Genomic DNA, 20,128 nt, shown 5'->3' with positions numbered 1-20,128 from the left:
GTGGGACAGAAGATCAGGGTGGTACAGAAGATCAGGGTGGTACAGAAGATCGGGGGGGTTACAGTAGTGGGGCAGATGAGCAGGGTGGTACAGTGGTGAAACAGAATTGCAGGGGGGACAGTGATCTGAGGTGTGAAGGTGCATGAATTGGGGCTGATCTGAGGCGTGAGTGCAGGATGTTAGTTTCTCACTACTAAAGTAGTTTACAGCATTTACTTTATAAAAAATCCTTTTTGCGATTGAGAGTGTGATGTTGAAATTTTTTGTTATAAAATCGTCACTTTCAATTTTTTTGAAAATATTTAGCACACTGTGCGCAAAAGGTTGCCTACCCCTGTTCTAGACACATTGTCCAGCTTGCTCTTTCAATACTTATTGTCACTACGGTCAAAAAGGACCTCATTAACTGTTACAAAATTGAACATTTCCAAAAAAATGAAAATTTGCAATCAACTTTCAACTGGCGTATGACCAGCTTTACTCCCTGTTCTTGGTGACTGCACATGAAGTAAAGGGAGACATCCCTAGCGAGGGCACAAGTTCGCAATAAATGACCTAACAGGAGGTTCAAAACCCTCACCACACTATCCGAATTCCCCAATTCTATACCCAAAAATTGAATTTTTGTACTCATCGTAAAATTCTTTAAAATTTAAAAAAAATAACTAAAAACAAAAACGAAACTTTTGCTGGAGTTTTAAAACAAAATACATTTTTTAGTCTGGTTGAGTTTCCTGTAACAAACAAAACATAATTTGGCAAGTTAATATGCGACAAGTAATTTTTTTTTATCAAAATCTTTATTTTTGTATCAGATTTATTAATATCACAAATTCACAAAAAAAAAGGCAAAAAAGAAAAATTTCGCTGGCTCAGTTAAAAAAAAACAATAAGTCTTGAGTGATGGTCTTGAGGAGAAGGAAGGGGGGGGGTTACAGACATACATTAAAACCTGGGGAGTGGGGGTAGAGGTCTTGCCTTGTTGGCTTCCTGGTAGGGTGAAGTGCACTGCCCAACAATGCATAAGACACAAATGGAAAAAAATTCAAATCAAACATTTCCCATCAAGGCCATTGCCTATTATTGGCTGGAACTCCGCGTTTGACAATTCAGTGCTGTGCTTTAGATACGATCTGTGTTGTGTTTAGCGGATCCAGCCATGTGACATGAAAAGGGCATGCACGGCTTTGAAAGGTCCTACCAGACCAAGCCCCCCCACCTCCCATCAGCCCTCGTTTTTACACACAAACAATATTAAAATCGGGTTTAAAAAACAAAAAAACCCATACATGGTAGGTAATTAGCACCAGATGATCAGTTAAGAGCTTAACTACTCTGCAGACCTGGGATAACATGAGGGGGTCATTAGCACCTAAGACCTGCAGAGCATTAACACTTTCAAATCTCACCCCCCCTACAAAAAAAAGACAGCTGCATTTGCCCCAAAGCCCCTGAATGGCAATGGCGCTGCAGTGTAACACTGTAACCCCCCTCTCTTCCTGAAGTGTTGTCGTTTCCATTCCACCCCAGTCTCACTTATTTCGGCTAGCTGCCGACATTCTTTAAAAAAAACATCCATCCCACCACTGTCAACTGTAGAACATCAACTTGAAACCCTCTCCCACCAGCAAGTCAGACTTTTCTCGCCTATATTCCCCCCTCCCTGTGGAAAAACAAAACAAATTTAAAATAAAACAATGAAAAACACCCCATTTAAAAACAGCTACACCCACCACCGTTTTGGAAAAAAAAAATGTACAACAAGTTTAGGAACCATAGCACCATTGAAAAGATTTACCCTACAAAATGGAAAAAAAATTAAGGTAACAAATTTTTTTTTTCTCAAAAGCACACAAAAAACTCACTTGAGGCTTGTGAGGAGGGAAAAAAATTGCAAGGAACAATAAATAAAGCATAAACAAAAATAAAAAAGTAGAAGGTCATTAGCTGGATCTCCCCTCCCCCTTTTGCGGTGCCTGGTAGCGTGCCGTGCAAGGCAACCGACTGACCGTGGCCGTGAAACGGTGTAGTGGTTACTAGAGAAAAAACGGTTTAGACTGCAGTATCAACATCCCGGGGTGCACACTTCGCACCCGGTGTCCGCAATAAATCTTATTTGTATTACCCATTTACTGGTTATAGGCAACGCAAACATTAGTGACCAATATCTGAAAAACAGAGTCTGGGTGTTCAAATATATATCAATTTTCTGGGATTCTCCCCAACAACGCTTTCATTGGATGATTCAATCAAATCGTGGCGTCATTTCATCCATTTTTATGTACCAAATCAAAAAAAGAAATGCAACAATTTTTATTGTCCTTGGGTGAAAAAGTTGGATAGCACCAAAAAAAGACCTTTATAATTCGATGCACACAATTTTTTTATTTTTTGTCAATGTAAGTTTTATTTTAAATATTTGATGTAAAAATGTATTTTAATTTTACGTTGACCATTTGGTATAGGGTAGACACAGAGTCAGCGACCAACAAGGATTTGAAGCAACATTTACCAAAATTTTACAACTGGCCAGAAAATTTCTGCCATTAAGTTTGCAAAAGCAGTGAAAGCTTTGTAAAGAAATTTATCCCTTCACCGTGTGAGAATGGTGCAGTTTAATAAAAAAAAGTTAGATTGGAAAAATTACGCCCCTTGCAGGTGTCAATTGCTATTGCATCTTTTGATCTGATCTGTCAAATGTTTTTGCTTTGTTGACTTTGAGGGTTTATAAAATTCTTTATTGTTTAGGTACTTATTTTTTTTTGGAGTGTCTTCAAAATAGCATTTTAAAAGGTATTCAGTATTTTTTTCACATAAACTTTATTTGCAAAATAAAAATTGACAGTCCTCATACAGGACTGATACACACAACTCCACCAGAGGAAGGTGCAATGCTTAAAATACAGAAAAATGCATGTCAAGTCAAAAAGTAAAATCAATTATCACAGTTAAAATGCAAAATGTATGCTTAATGGAAACAAAAATTAAATTTTCCTTTAAAAATGCCACTGTAGACACAGTTTTAAGGAAATAAATTCTCTATGTACACCCTATAGATTTTACCGTTAATATTTCTCTTAATTTTTTTCGTATCCTTAGATTTGGGATTCTGTCTTTTTAAATGAACCACATGCAACTGTTGCCACCAAACGGAGAACGTCTGGTGGGTGTAGGATAACACTTGACCGTTGTGAGTAGGGTTTAGTGGAGATGAAACACATTTTCTAAGCCAGAGCTTAGTTTATGGTAGAGGTATGGACCAAGTTTTGGGCACTACTAGGCTGTTGGCTCTCTGGTCACAATGGCCAAATCACTCAACTGATTAACAAAACGTCTGGGAGTGTGTGGTTTGGATCGCCTAGTTATTTTTATCAGTTGTTCCTATTCAATAAAGATTTGGATCTCAAGCGAGATGGGAACTTTGTACTAGGCCCTAGTACAAAGTTCCCATCTCGCTTGAAATCCAAATCTTTATTGAATAGGAACAAGTGATAAAAGCCAATGTGTTTATTGGGACAGAACTCCCTCCTTTTTAGGGCTCGGGCAATGATTGTCAAAATGACCATCCTGGTCATTTCGACAATCATTGCCCGAGCCCTAAAGTAGGGAGGAGTTCTGCACCCGGAAACGCATGGGATTGTTCCTAGCAAATACTTTTAATACATTTCAGGCCAGGAGGGGAATTTTGTATTAGGCAATAGGCACCCCACAAGTGAGCTGGCTTTACCACGCCTGGTCCTGGCATATCCAACAAAGTCCAGTAAATGGACACCACTAGTTTAACTCTAGTCTTTGGCCTATTGTAAAAGCGGCACAAAAACATGCACAAGTGAACAGACATAAAAGAAGAATCCATGATGCATTTTGCACCACGCGTTAAGGTTTTTCTACTGGATTTAATTTAATTAATAATAGGATTCTGTAGTGTTAAACGCTTGGTGAAAGGATCATTTTCTTAACAATGGTACAGTTCCCACTGCTTGCACGCAAGACATTTTTCAGCATGGGTATGGTTTCCCTGTATTTATTTTTTTAAAGGGTATTTTATCAGTGTGCATCACCCATAAGGTCCAATAAAAACTGAAATCTTCACCGTGACGGCCAAACTCATCAGTCTGTCTTTCGGCCGGAATAAGTCATTAATGCAAGTCCAGACAAAAGCCCAAAATGTGCTTTTCAGATATCAGCAAAGCAAACAAAAATAAAATGATTAAAAATATCTGCCACAGATTAGACAATGATAGCAACAGGAATAGGAATTATGGGTAACACGAGTCGGACAATGCAATGTTTTGGTCTATACAACGTCATCCATTTTTCCATTTACAGCACACATCAATAAACTTTTCCTCTGAATATCCCCAATGTAAAATTGAGCAATTCATTTAACCCCCCCTCGAATAATAATTACAGCTATATACATTTTTTTTCCCCCTACTAGACTTTTTTTTAACTATTTAATATTTTAATAATAAAAATAAATTTTATTTATACAAGCCGGCCCTGTTATATATTCTAAATGTTCGCTACGACGAACAGGCCGTGCGGTGGGAATAACAGTTGGGCTATACAAGACATCTGTAATATCACTTGTATATCTTTTTTTTATATATCGATATACAGCACAGCGCTATATAAATATATTCTTTATTTAGGGATCCAGCTGTAGTGGTTGCGTGAACAGCTGGCTATTTTATACAGTTTGTATCCCTAGAGGCTCCAAAATGGCCAAATAAAAGGACTACCACACAAACATCGATTCATCGTCTGTATATAATAGGGCTATCCCTCTCTCTATGATGTTAAAATCCAGGAACACTAACAAAATGGAGAACTGATGCGTCTTTATTAATCTGTGCATGATATATGGCTGCTCAGCTAGCCAATATGGCTACCACCATGATTCTGTGACATTTTCAAAATGGGAACACTGTTTTCTCTACGAATGCATGCTCCGTTAAATGGAGATCCAGTGCGCGGACATCACTAGATGCCCCCCAATATGGTTTTTGTGATGTCAAAGCACAAAATGGATATCCAAGATCGACCACTATGACTTAGATTACTATGGTGTTCACATCTTATAGGTTTTTCAAAACACATGGGCATTCGGACTCTTTAAATTAACAAAATATGGCCAAATGTGTGTGTGGATATCTAAAAAGTTAACAATTTGGCCAAGTGTGTGTGGACACCTAAAGGGGCTTGCTGGGTATTCTATTCCAAAACCATGGACGTTAATATCAAGTTGGCCTCCTTCAAGGCTATTCCAGTCTTGAACATCGGTTTGTGGACACCTGACCATCACAACAACATGAGCTTTTGAAATCCCATTCCAAAATCATAGGACATCCATATGCAATTGGCCACCTTTTGAGGCTATGATATCCTCCACTCTTCTGGGAAGGCTTGTCACATGAATTTGGGAGAGTGTCTGTGGGAATTTGTGCCTGTTTAGCCAAAGTAGCATATGAGGAGTTCAGGTTGGATGAGAAGACCTGGCTCACAATTGGCTTTCCAATTCATCCTTCTGTAGGGTTGAGTTCAGGCCAGGCCACTTAAGTTTCTCCATACCAAACTAATCAAACCAGGAGCTGGCTTTGTGCACAGGGGCACAGTCATGCTAAGGAAAAGGGGCCTCAAAGGTTGCCATTTAAAAGGTTTTTAGCATTCACTTAAAACCTAAACTCAATTTAGTGTGGTGTCCACTTTTGTCCGTGTACCATTGTGATGGTCAAGCGCTCACAAACTTTTGTCCATATAGTCCAGATGTGTCGAAAATGACTTTTGTCTCAAACTCAACAAAAGTACAAACAGATTGCCAAGTCCTTGGCTCCATGTTTTATGAAAAAAACAGTCATAATCAGTTTAATTCGGTTGCAAATGTGTGAACACCTTTAACGGATGATCAAGAATTTGGGTTAGCTCCAGACAAAAAACGAGAAAGACCAACAGGAAAGTTAGTCAAGCTCTAAACATGCACTCCCTTAGGAGGCGCAAGAATAAGAAGAAACAAAGGCAGGCAGAAAAGGGACAGAAATTAGGTGTGCGCAAAACCTTTGCAAATAAAGAAAAATTATAATAAAAAAAAAGCACAAGCTAAAAACAAACACAAGCAAGATGACCAATTTATAGACAAGCAAAAATAACCAGCAGATGGGAACTTTCCATAGGCAAGTTAAACCAAATCTCTCTATATATATTTATATACTTATATTTATTTATAAAATTTCTATTTTACAGAGGAAAAACAAGGAGGGGGAAAAAAAAAAGGGGGAGTGAAAAAATGTCCAGGAAAATGGTTAAAAAGGAAAAAAAAAAAAAAAACTGGGTGAATAGATATTCATCTCTCTCTCTCTCTCTCTATATATATTTTTATAAAAACCCGTAATCTCTCTCTTTCTATTTTAAAACATCGCTGAGAGAGGTCTTTTTCTATCGCAGTGGTAAGGGTGCCATTTTTCTTTCATTAGGAAAAACGTTTACAATTTTTTTTTCTCCTTACGTAAAAAATGAACAAGAAGAGGGTGGCAGTTGGGCCTCCGGCTTCCCATCTCGACAGTGTTCTCATGCTTGACCTTGAACCTTGCGCTGGAGTCGTGAGTGACAGCCTTACGTTTCAGTCCTGACCGATCAGAGTTTGTAAAGTGTACACTTTCACTGCGAGGCGGCCATTTTGACAGGCGAGGCAGTTTTTGCTGCCCATCAGTTTTTGCTAGAAGAGGTTTTCGGAGGTGGGTGATCGGTCACATTTTTCATAAAGTTTTGGTCTGACCCACATAAAAAAAAAAACGGACAGTTTCAGCGCGACCGACACTCTTAAAAATGACAGCATCGCCTATGGAGCTTACAGTTGCTCCCCGAATCAACCCAAAAAAAGATAGTTCTACCCCCCTCCCCACAAAAAATCCATCAAACACCACATCTGTTTATCAAACTGCCCTCCCGCCGAAGGCCCTGTAGTCCACACCCTACTTCCAATACCGGAGCACCACTCTGAACTTAATTTTTTATTTTTTGCATTTAAAAAAATTAAAAAAGCACTGTGCCCCCGATCTTAGGAATTAAACAGTCCTAAAAGCACCCGACAAATACAACCCCCCCCCCCCCCACAAAAATAAAACACCCCCCCTTAAAAAAAAAAAATCACAAATTCAAGATTTCAGAATAAATATTCCTGATAAAATTACAAAAAAAATAATGAAACAAAGAAGGAAAATAATAATAAAATTATTGACAAAGACATGTAGAATCCTGCATCCTGACTGGCTGTTCCCGCAAGGGGGGCCGGGATCTGTGTAAACAAGGCTTGTGATTGGCTGGAGAGAGTGAAAAATATGGAGCTGCCATTCGGTCTAAAAAGACGAAAAAAATTATAAAAAAAAAAAAAAGTGGCTCCTCTCCCTCCCACCTCCTCATTCCGTGGCTCTCTCTCTCGGTCACATCTGTTTGGCTGGTTGATTAGCACCGCCCCTCTCCTCCCTAGGTCCTGGGAAGAAGGGGGAAGAGTTTTGATTGGCTGGCTCGTGGTGGGTGGAGAAAGGGGTGGGGGGGGAGAGAGACTGTCGTAGAAAAGCAGGGAGAAGATCACCGTGTGCTTGGAGGAGGGTTCTAAGGGGAGAAAAAAAAAAAAAAAAAAAAGACATTATTTTGGACAAAAATAAATAAAATATATACAATATATAAATTGTTTATTTACCTGTAAAATATTTTTTATTGAAGCACAATGCAGAACACAGGATGTTTAGTTATAACCATGGATTATAGGCAGCTACCGTCAGGGGAATGGATGGTGGCAAACTCTATGATCTCCCTATTGCTTGCTGCAAAACTAAGGCTACTGGGAGTGGGAGGGAATATAAACCGAGAGATGGGACTGATGTCCTGTACTGTACTCAAAGAAAAGGATTTACAGGTAATTCTAAAATCCTGTTCTCTCAATTGTACAGTAAAGGCTTTTTTCGGTGCCGAAACCAAAAATTCAGGATGCACTTGACCGAAAATCGGAATAGAGTTTTAAAAACACTTGTTTAAAACGTATTCAATGAGGCTGGAGTTTTTACATTGAAATCAGGGGGGGACGGGGCATATTTGCATTGAAGTCACAAAAGCATAAAATTCAAAAAGGTGCGATGGCATGGAAAGGACTCATCAAACCCGACGCGTTTCGTCTTTGTAGATAAAAGACGTCGGGTTTGACGAGTCCTTTCCATGCCACTGTGCCTTTTTGAATTTTATGCTTTTGTGATTACAGGAGATTTTTTACTTGATGCAACACATCTTGGAATCCAAGCGAAGCCTTTTTATTCCAAATAAACCCTTAACCATATCGTTTTTCATGGATGCGGCCAACCATAAACCTACCAAAACGGTTCTGTGGTGGAAGACATCTGGGACATTGCCATCCTGATCCATATTCTCACATGCCGGGTCGAAGTTGCCCGAGGTGGCTCAGCTAAAAGGAGGAGGAATTGCACCACTCGCGATCCAGAGCTTTGATATCACATGCCTGATTGATGCCACCTTCTGGTAAGCATATTTAATCTCCTCCCCTGGGTGGTGGATGGACACATGGCGGCGACTCCTTTAGTCCTACACTCCTGGGATTTCTTCCCATCAATATATACTAATGGATTCACGTTTTTATCACCAATGGGACTATACTACCAATGTTGATTTACAATTTACACAGTGCGCTTTATTTAGAGTCCCATCCTACATGTGACGTCCCAGAATAATCCAACTGGAGGGTGGGCAGCACAGCAAAAATTATTATACCATGCTCATGCAATAAGATAAAAAGAAACTTGCCAGTGCTCAGAACAGCTTATGGTTCCTTACATTTGAAACTGGCAAAGGAGGCCTGAACCCAGCAAAAAATCCAAAGTAAGAGCAGAAGATCAGTGCCAGCCTTGATGATCTGGAAAAACAGGTGCCTGATGCTTAAAAGCCCATAAAGCCCCCTGAAGGAACCCTTAGGAAGGACAAAAAAGGTATCAAATTGCCTAAAGTAGGTCGTAGTTGGCAGGTAGACCCTCACGGCACATGCTAAATCCAAACAGTGGAGAAATACAGTGAGGGAAAATAAGTTTGATTTTGTACGTTTGCCCACTGACAAAGAAATGATCAGTCTATTATTTTAATGGTAGGTTTATTTTAACAGCGAGAGACAGACGAACAAAAATATCCAGAAAAACGCATTTCATAACAGTTATAAATTGATTTGCATTTTAATGAGTGAAATAAGTATTTGATCCCCTAGCAGAAACATTTCTGGCTCCCAGGTGTCTTCTATACAGGTAACGAGCTGAGATTAGGAGCACTCCCTTGGTCTTGTAATCTCTTATAAGACCAAAGAGCTCTCCAAGGATGTCGGGGACAAGATTGTAGACCTACCCAAGACTGGAATGGGCTACAAGACCATCGCCAAGCAGCTTGGTGAGAGGTTGACAACAATTGATGCGATTATTCGCAAATGAAAGAAACACAAAATAACTGTCAATCTCGGGCTCCATGCAAGATCTCACCTTGTGGAGTTTCAATGAACATGAGAACGGTGAGGAATCAGCTCAGAACTACACTGGAGAATCTTGTCAATGATCAAGGCAGCTGGGACCATAGTCACCAAGAGAACAATTGGTAACACTATGCCGTGAAGGACTGAAATCCTGCTGCACCCGCAAGGTCCCCCTGCTCAAGAAAGTACATTTACTGGCCTGTGGGGTAAAATATCTGAATGATTCAGAGGAGAACTGGGTGAAAGTGTTGTGGTCATACGAGACCAAAATCTAGCTCTTTGGCATCAACTCAACTAGCCGCGTTTGGAGGAGGAGGAAGGGAATGCTGCCTATGGCCCAAAAAACACCATCCCCACCATCAAACAAGGTAGAAAAATTATGCTTTGGAGGTGTTTTTCTGCCAAGAGGACAGAACAACTTCATTGGATCAAAAAGAGACTAAAAACGGTGCCATGTACTGTCAAAATCTTGGGTAAAAACCTCCTTCCCTCAGCTAGGGCATTAAAAATGGGCAGTGGATGGGTATTCCAGCATGACAATGACCCCAAAACACATGGCCAAGGCAGCAAAGGAGTGGCTCAAGAAGAAGCACATTAAGCTCCAGGAGTGGCCTAGCCAGTCTCCAAACCTTATTCCCATAGAAAATATGTGGAGGAAGCTGAAGCTTCGAGTTACCAAACAGACTCAAAACCTTAATGACTTGGAGAGGATCTGCAAGAAGGAGTGGGACCTATCCCTCTTAGGACTTGGGTTTAAACAGCTACACCGTAAAAGCTAACAATCAAGAGGAAGGATGGTAGATCAGCCCTTGGAACAACATTCCTGGGTAATCCGGGAGAGCCCACAGAGTGTCTGCCAGGAGTCTGAGAATGTCCAAGTCTGAGAATGTTTGAACACCAAGTTCTCCTGGTCTAGTCATGTACGAGAATCACTGCAATGCCCTCCCATCTTGAACCTGCAGAGGTGAGGAGGATGGAGCTGTAGGAGAAAAATACATAAATCAGATGGACTGATGTCACGGAAACACCAGAGCATACTCTGTGAAGGCACGAGGGTCACTGGACCTGGTGAGAAGTCTGTCCAGTTTGTGGTTGAACCCGGATGCCAGAAGATCCAGTGTCCCTCACTTGGGGTAAAGAGTTTGGAACACCTCAGGGTGGGGAGAGCATTCCTCCGATTCAGGTGTTGATTGCTGAGGAAGTCCATCTGCCAATTTTCCACACCTGGAATATGAACAGTAAATAGGGCAGAACATAATGTTTTGCCCAAAACAGAATCCGCTTCCCTTTGAGTGGTGTGACTTCTGGAGCCTCCCTGGTGGTTTGATGTAGGCTACTGCTGTGGCATTGTTCAGCTGAATTTTGGTTGAATGGCCCCACAGAGGTTGTAACTGTATAATACTGGTTCTAAAAGCACGTGAACACGTCATAGGCAGTCTGGGCAGTTTCAGTGAGCCATTGCTAGAGATCCAGGGTGGTCCAACACAGTCTGATTTAACAAGGACTGAAAGGGTTTCCTTTCATTTTGGAGATCTCAGTAGAGAATGCCTCTTGAGTCTTAGTCTGCAGAAGCAAAAGACTCCTCGCCTACATATTCCTTGGCCCCCCTTCTCAGGCAGTGAAGTGGCCTCAATGGATATAGAGACCAACCCTGAAGAGGAGGCCAAAGATTCTCATTTGCATCCCATGAGATTAACAGCCTCCAAAGAGGCATGGTAGCAGAGAACAAGCCTACATCCTGGCTTTGCCCACCTGGATGAGCATACTTCAGAAGTGGCCTTCAAAGATAGGACTCAAACAGCCATGGGCCTGTATAGCACCCTGTGCCTAACCTGTTACACATTGTGCCATGGTGAGTGCCCAAACATGATCCAGTGCCTGAAGCAACATTACAGGCTGGCATCTTCTTCCTGGCCTCCAAGGCTGAGCCAAGGAGTAAACAGATGCAGAAACCTTCAGCGACTGAGGAGCAGACATTTTTTGATTTAAGCATCTTGCAGAACAAAAACCAAAGCAAAAAGGGGGAAGCAGGTTCACTCAGGAGAGAGATCGTCCATCACATAAGGACACTAGCAAAAACTGAGGCTAGGTGGGAGTGGGACGTGTTAGAGGGGATGTCCCTGCAGCTTGGGTCCAATTTCGGAGGCTAGTTGCCTATATTTCTTGGTTATGACTAAAGATCTCAGTCCTGTACTGTAAAAAAAAATAAAAAAAATAAGAAAAACGTAAATCATTTTGACATATTTATACAATCTGTTCCGAAGACAAATTAGATTGTGTACCATAATAACCATTTATTTGAATCCATTGAGGGACAAGGGACAATTCAAGAACAGTCTGGATATACTGTCTGTGGTGGCAATATAACTTGGCTGTTTCTGAATTCCGGTGCCCCTCACTGGACAACGAAGAAAATTAAACTTCCACAGCTTACAGATGTGCTGCCAGTCTTTCCCATGTTCCAAATACCTGGAAGAAACCAGTACTGCTAGACTTTGTAAAATGGCAGAGCGAAGAGGAGTGGGTTTCTCCTTTTTTTTTTATTGTTTTGTTTTAAGGACCTGATAAAGTTACAAAAAACACTGAGCGACATACAGAATAAGAACATCTACTGAGAATTACACCCAGCATACAGGAGAAGTGGTACCAGCGGCGGTGCGTCCATAGAGGGCGCGGGAGCGCTGCCTCCTCTCTCCTGTCACCCCTCTATCACCAATAGATAGATTCATGCAATGCATGAATCTATATATTGTCGCCGCTGCCGCACCCTATTCCCCTTGTCAGGCGCCGGGCACCTGAATTACAGCTGTGTTTTTTTGGAAGTGCCTGATTAGAGCCGTCGGCTCTAATCGGCATCCTGATTGGTAAACAGCGGGCGCAATGCTAGGCGTTCACTGTTTACACAGTGTTTACACAGTGTTGTGTTGGAGAAGCGAATAAATCGCTTTCCTAACACTGACCTGCCTCTCAGCCAATCAGGCGCACCGGGTCTGGTTACCTGTCACCTGATTGGCTGAAGCGACAGGCGATGTGATAACGTGTACCAGTATCCAAACCCAAGAGCGGATCCAGGAACGTGTGCGATGGGAATATGAAGTAAGGCGCTGTGATTGGACACCCATCAGGCGTCCAATCATAGCAGAGATGACAGGACGAGGACAGGAGAAGACACGGAGGAGGAGGAGCGTGGAGGACAGCGCAGAGACAGGTAAGTGTGCGCACACTGGCGGCAATTGATGGGGCACAGTAGCGGCGCTTGATGTTTTTGTTTTCAGTTTGTTTGCGCACCCCCAAAAAAATTTGAGCACCAGCCACCACCGAGTGGTACTGTGCATTGAGGATAAGAATAGATACTAAGAATTCCACTGAGCACACAGGCACATGAATACCTTCTTCATTTTGCCCCACCCCAGATTCTTACCAGATGAAAAGTGTCATAAATATGCATAAGCTCCTCCATTTTGTACTGCTCTAGGATGACGACTCCATTCATGTTGCCGTTGACCTGGCGGGCACAGCTTTCACAGTGGACCAGGTAGGTGTTTTTCCCCCCACTCTCACTGGTGACGAACAGGATGTTGAAAACCTCCACCTATCAGACAGAAAAGTCATACAACCGTTAGAAACCATATCCATGGGTAACCCCTTCCTTCAAAATTAACCACTGTAGACCGGTACTCACATCACACTCATTGCAGTAATACGCTGGTTCATCCTTCACTCTTGCCTGATAGGCCAACTTCTTTCCGCCGCGAATCAGGCTGTCTCTCTGTACCTGGCAACGCTTAATGGACTGTAAGAGGCAGTACCTGCAAGATGAGACAGCCAAGAGGAGAGGTGAATACAAGTAATAGCGGAGACCAAAAATCTGGAGATAAGACGAGAGAAAACCAGAGATGGGAGTATAGATAACATGAACATGTGGACTCCCCCATTCTTGGCTTCCTTGTGGTCGGACATTAACATTTACCCCCCATGTACAGTGGAACCTTGAATTACGACTTTTTACTTGAATTAAATATACACCGTAATTATTTCTGCCATTTTTACTGGCTTTATACTGCTCACCTCACTTAAAGTCCCAAGAGCAAACCTTTTTCTTTTGACGCTTATTGCAGGGATGGAGGTGTGTCACTGGTGACACCAGACCCCCCCCCCTTTTATCTTTCTGAATTACGAGCATAATCCATTCCAGGGGAAAGCTTGTAATCCAAAGCATTCGCATATCAAAGAGTTTCCCCATAGAAGTCAATGGAAACGAAGAATTCGTTCCACATTGACTTCTATTGCATGCAATATTGCATGTGGCCAGAGGTGGGGGGGGCACCGGAGAGGCTTGAAAATACTCAGACAGCTCAGCTGAACTCGGGAATGGAGTATTCGAGTGTTTCCGAACCGGTCTGAGTGTCACCGGCGCCCCTGCACCCCTGGCCAAATGAAGTACCGCAGAGGGTTGAATCCTGCTTGTTTTGCAAACAGAGTCAGGATTAACCACTTCCCATCCCGGGCTATTGCACTTTGACGGCCACACGGTGGCTCTACAATGCCGGGAGGACGTCCATTGACGTCGTCGGCTCCTCCGGCCACTGGGGGGCGAGAGCCGCGCGTGCCCACCACGTCACTGAGGTGCCGATGCGCGTGCTTGTCGGCCGCGATGTCCGCCAGGTACCCGCGATTGGCCGTTACACAGCCAAGGACATGGATCTGTGTGTGTAAACACACAGATCCACGTCCTGTCAGGGAGAGGAGACCGATGCTGTGTCCCTTGTACATAGGGACACCGATCGGTCACCTCCCCCAGTCAGTCCCCTCCCCCCACAGTAAGAATCACTCCTAGGGAACACATTTAACCCCTTCCTCGCCCCCCAGTGTTAACCCCTTCCCTGCCAGTTACATTTATACAGTAATCAGTGCATATTTATAGCACTGTTCGCTGTATAAATGTGAAGGGTGTCAAAAGTGTCCGATGTTTCCGCCATAATGTCACAGATCGCCACCATTACTAGTAAAAAAATAAAAAATAATGACATAATTCTGTCCCCTATTTTGTAGGCGCTATAACTTTTGCGTAAACCAATCACTATACGCTTATTGCAATTTATTTTTTTACCAAAAATATGTAGAATACGCGTCGGCCTAAACTGAGAAAAAAATAATAAAAATTATGGGATATTTATTATAGTAAAAAAATATTGTGTTTTTCAAAATGGTCGCTCTTTGTTTATAGCATAAAAAACGCAGAGATGAATAAATACCACCAAAAGAAAGCTCTATTTGTGGGAAAAAAGGACGTCAATTTTGTTTGGGAGCCATGCCGCAAGACCGCGCAATTGTCAGTTAAAGCGATGCAGTGCCGAAAGTTGAAATTTCGCCTGGGCAGGAAGGGGGTATATGTGCCCAGTAAGCAAGTAGTTTAAAAAAAAAAAAGTTGCTCGTCTTTCAAAAAGCTGATAAACAGCGTTACTCGTAAACCAAGGTTCCACTGTATACTTTCCCCAAGTAATAATATACTTCTCGTTTTATGGGTTAGTACTTTATGTAATGTTAGTACAGTCCACAGCAATACACATATTTGTATGCATATATTCTTTAACTCTCCATTTATCAACACACACACACACACACACACACACGCCCCCCCCCTTTTTCTCTTTTTATTGGATTGCCTTTCCATCGCCATGCTTCTCCCTCCTCCGATATGTGTATTCTAGCAGGTCTTGCTGGACCTCATTCAGGTGTTGATACTACCAAAGCCATCTCCCTCCCTGGGCAATGCAATGGTCATCATTGTTTTTAATTCTTCTGGCTGATGAATCGAAAGTTCCGATGGTTGTCAACATTTAAAGTACAATTTATAACCAAGGGAATAAATAATAACAACCTTTTTCACGGTTATATGATTATTATGGGGTTTATAATCTTTTTTGCTTCATTATAGACATTATCCGTATCTATTTATTTTTTTGTAAAACTTATTTGATTGAGTTCAGTCACATCTTACAGTTTAGCGACACTCGTTCGTAACAGTGACGTACATTTTTCCATTAAAACAAAGAAAACACAAAGAAATATCCGAAGGTAGCCAAAACAAGTAAAGCATAAGAAGGTTATTCTTGAGTAGGGTGGATGGCTCGCCTACCCTCCTCAGTTATCCAAGCACAGCGCGGTTCGGGCTCTGGTATTGCCACGAGTGGAGAACCACCCTGGGCGGTTCAAGGGGCGACCCTAATCCGTATCTATTTAAACATACACCCCCTGATAAAAATGTAATTCTGAAACGTGTTGGGTGTCCACCATGTATGTTTGGCCATGGGACTCATCAAGGCAGTCCCTGGATTCTGTAGAACTGTATGCACTTATGTAAACTCGTACCATGTTGGCCTGACTGTACACCAGCCCTCAACCATTTTTTTCTATAAAAATTTGTATTTTTTTTTACAAATATTGTTCTGGAAATGTAGATCATATTGGGGCAGATTCACATAGCAAGTACGCCGGCGTACTTTCAAATTTCCCGCGTCGTATATTTAGTTTGAATCCTCAAACCAAGATACGACGGCATCTGGGTAAGATCCGACAGGCGTACGAAGGATCGCAGATGCAATACTTTGGCGTCCGCTGGGTGGAGTTTGCGTAGTTTTCCACGTTGGGTATGCAAATGATTTTTTTCCGACGATCCACGAACGTACGCGCGGTCGTCGCATTCTCTTACGTCGTCTCTAGTCGGCTTTTTCCGGCGTATAGTTAAAGCTGCTATTTTGTGGCGTATAGATAGACTTGCCATGTTAAAGTATGGCCGTCGTTCCCGCGTCGAAATTTGAATTTTTTTTTTTTGCGCAAGGCGTCCGTGAATAGGGATGGACGTAAGTCACGTCTAAATTAAAAAAAAACAACGTCGTTGCGACGTCATTTAGCGCAATGCACGGCGGGAAATTTAGGACCGACGCATGCGCATTTCATTCGGCGTGGGGACGCGCTTCATTTAAATGAAACCCAACCCGCCCAATTTGAAATACGCGGCCAGAAATACACTACGCCGCCGTAACTTACGGCGCAAATTCTTCCTGGATTCGAATTTAAGCCAGGTAAGATACGGCGGCGTAGCGGATCTCTGATACGCTGCGCCTGTCCAATTGTATGTGAATCTGCCCCATTGTGTTTTTGATTAAGCAGCATGGGCCACTAAAGTCCCACTAGGGGGTTGTCCTTGTATTTTTCATTTAATTGGGGATGTTGGCCCAATTAGTCTTATTGACTATACTTGCATACTTTTTCTTCTTGGCCAACAATGTCCATGTTTTTTTTTTTTTTTTAATATGGGTTGTCCATCTTATAACCACTATATATATATATTATATATATATATATATATATATATATATATATATATATATATATATATATATATATATATATATATATATATATATATATATATATATATTTTTTTTTTATTATTATATATAATTTATAAAAAGGAGAAAAAAGTTGGCCAATTTTGCACTGAATGGAGACCAGAAATGGGCATGGATAATGGTGATATTGGACCCTGGATACAATAATGGAGGATGGAGGTAGGGCAAGGAGACGGCAGAGCAGAACATGGACAATCTGGCACTATGCTGGCAGTATACGAGACACAAAAGAAAGAAATATAGGATTATAACTGAGCAGATCGAAGAGAAAGTCAAGGTGGTCCAATGAACACAAACATAAACAGAGAAACTCGAGTAAAGGAAGGAGAGACTAGGCTTAAGCCTCATACATACGATCTGACTTTTCCGTGGTTTTTGGTCCGAATGGGCGTTGGCCGCAAACGTGTTCTGCATACACACGACAGAACGTCATCAGCCAACATTCACCAAATCACGTGTTTTTTCAGCTCTTTACCGCCACCCTTTGGGCAACTTCTGCTATTGTTGTCTGATGTTTAGCATTGGTTCGGAGAATGCGTGTTTCTACTTTGGACTTTAGTCCGATGGACTTGTGTACACATGATCGGATTATCCTCCATTGGACATTTGTTGTCAAAAAGTTTAAGAGCATGCACAGCGAACATTTGTCCGTTGAAAAACCCAACAACTGTCTGATGGAGCATACAGACGGTCATAAAGTCTGATCGTGTGTATGGGCCTTTAGATGTAAAAACAGAACAAGGGGATACCATGCTTAAAAGGGAAGTTGCACGGAGGCCGAGCGGCGCGGTGAGGGGTGGCTGCAGACAATGCTGGAGCCGCTCCTCCTGCACGGGAGAGAAGCGAATGAATCGCCTGTTGCGGGGAGGGAGGCCACGCGAGCGCGGCGCTCACGGGCTCCGCAGCGGTACTCCCCAGGGCCATCCACCAGGCAACAGATGACTAGTTGTGCAATATAACAGGTACACTTAAATGCCAGCTTCAACAGTTGCCCCTAAATAACCTTCTCTTTACTACCATGCAGCTCCAGTTGGAAGTGAAAATAAATGAAGCCCTGTTCAGTATGGGAGTGGCGTCTTGGAGCATACACAAGGCAGAGGACTCCCGGCCTATGACCAATATGGCAGCGCGGTCATGTGGAAGGAAGGGGAGGAAGTCGCATGCTCTTCATACATGGAAGTACTGGGCATTCTTCTTGGTGGATAAACAGAATGGGAATCTCAATGGAGGGAAGAGAAGGATAGGTTGACGCGAGCTACTGGTTAGGCCACCACTAAAGTAACCCTGTTGCTCTGCATTGGCAAACCATTAATGTATTTTAAAAAGGAAATGATGAGTGAGGAGGGAAGGCACTTGGTCCCGTCGCCGGGTAGCGTTTTGATACTTATGTGATTTAACGCTTAACAAAAATATTCAATAAAGGGGTTAAAAAAAAGGCAGCTACAGATAAAATGAATAAATGACGACAAGCCACCAAAAAAAAAAAAAAAAAAAAAAAATGTACAAAAACAAAGGCTGGGCTCTTACTTGATCATGCCGTACAAATCTGGATCTGTGATCTTCACAGTTCGCGATACGTTCCAGGAGACATGGATCATGGGTACGATGGACTTGACGTTCTTCACCTCGTTCCACTCAAAGCGCTCCAGGGCCAGTTGGTACTGATATGCTGCGAGGAGACAAGAATCAGCATGTCATAAAAACACTATGGTGGATGCAGAAAAACCATGGATATATACAATGAGCCATGAAGACGGCAAATAGACCTTCATACCCGGCCCAGACAAAAGCTGGCCAGCGATGCGAGCCTCTCAATGTTTGGAAGCCTAGTGTGACACTGCTGTGAGCCAGTAGGCACACTCAAGGCCATAAATCCAAACAGCACTCCTTATTCAAGCGTAATTCTTTATTCTTCCCCCATGCAGTGGTGCTGTGGGGTAACCGCTTGTTTTTGTCCAGGGGTTTGGAGAACGGAGATATACTCACCGAATCCTCCGATCTTCCCAGTTCAGCTCCAGTCACTGCCCCCAACCCCCCCCCCCGGTGCAGCGGTCGTGTTAGTTGGACTGTTCTGGACGTCTTCACGCCCAGCCCTGGGAATGAGAACATCAGGAACAGTCCACCGCTGGATGGGGGGGGGGGGGGGGGGGAGTGCGGTTTTCCAGCAGATTGAAGTATCAGGCTCTGGGCCGGATTCGGAAAAGAGATATGACGGCGTATCTCCTGATAACTAACTGATTCTAAGAATCAGGCGCATAGATACGACCGCTCAGACTCAGAGATCTGGAGATACGCCGTCGTATCTCCTTTGAGAATCTGGGCCATAATGCGCAGGATTAACCCCTTAGGTCCCATAGTGAGTATAACAAGCATGCTTTACTGCATATACAGACTGATTTTACTGTTGTGGGTTTAGAAACACTTTAAGGTTACTGCCAGCAAGTTCCATTGTAGAGGAGTCCGACTGATGTGCAACTTACGTGTTAGAGGCCCCACATTCCAGGCTATGTTGTTGCACCACCCGATGGCCTGCACCCAGTGCACGGTTCCAGCGTTAATCCAGACCAGGTCTCCGGGGCGCTGCACAAACCGATAGACGGGGATGTCCGCTCGGTACAGGTCCTCCAGGACTGGCCACCATGACCCAGTCAGGTAATCCAGGTTGTGCCTGAAAAAATTAATAAGTAAAATTCATCAGTGAGGTCCATGCACACTGGGCTTAAATAAAACACCAGTATTTTTGACAGAAAAACAAAAAAAAAATGCTCACAGCGTTTTTGTACAGGCGTTTTGAAGCATTTTTTTCTGTCAGAAAACTGCTTTAAAAAATGCAACACACAAAAGTTTTTTTTTTCCTGCCTCTAAAAACTTTACAATGTGCATGGACACTGGCATGGAGCTGCTTCTACAGGCAAAATACTAAACTGCTTTTTTTTCCAAGCCAGTGTGCATGGACCCCAATGCTGGTGGCTGACATGAAGAGGTGCCGGGGGGAGCCAGTGTGCATGGACCCCAATGCTGGTGGCTGACATGAAGAGGTGCCGGGGGGGGGGGGGGGGGAGAGCCAGTGTCATTAGTACAGTGACAGTGTATATATTTTTTTTAGCACTGATCACCGTTATTGGGGTCACTGGTCCCCAAAAAAGTGTCAGATTGTCTGCAACAATATCGCAGTCCCGCTATAAGTCGCTGATCA

At 42.7% G+C, this 20,128-nt stretch overlaps 1 protein-coding gene across 7 annotated transcripts in view; it reads right to left on the bottom strand.

Annotated features, from left to right (window-relative positions):
• Positions 1 to 7,125: 7,125 nt before the first annotated feature.
• Positions 7,126 to 20,128, bottom strand: part of KDM6B (lysine demethylase 6B) — a 91,662-nt gene continuing 78,659 nt past the window's right edge. For 5 of the 7 annotated variants that reach the window (XM_040346834.1, XM_040346840.1, XM_040346836.1 and 2 more), the window contains 5 exons: positions 19,413 to 19,600; positions 18,460 to 18,601; positions 13,200 to 13,326; positions 12,939 to 13,109; positions 10,151 to 11,710 (listed from right to left, as the gene is read on the bottom strand). In XM_040346834.1, coding sequence (XP_040202768.1) covers positions 11,672 to 11,710; positions 12,939 to 13,109; positions 13,200 to 13,326; positions 18,460 to 18,601; positions 19,413 to 19,600 — 667 coding nt within the window. In that variant the 3' untranslated portion in view covers positions 10,151 to 11,671. Of the gene's footprint in view, positions 7,612 to 10,150; positions 11,711 to 12,938; positions 13,110 to 13,199; positions 13,327 to 18,459; positions 18,602 to 19,412; positions 19,601 to 20,128 lie in introns of those variants that run through there. The other 2 variants (XM_040346838.1, XM_040346839.1) reach the window with 2 other exon arrangements.

This window comes from Rana temporaria, chromosome 3 (assembly GCF_905171775.1).
Source record: "Rana temporaria chromosome 3, aRanTem1.1, whole genome shotgun sequence".
Lineage (NCBI taxonomy): Eukaryota > Metazoa > Chordata > Amphibia > Anura > Ranidae > Rana > Rana temporaria.
This window is presented reverse-complemented; position numbering and strand designations above follow the sequence as displayed.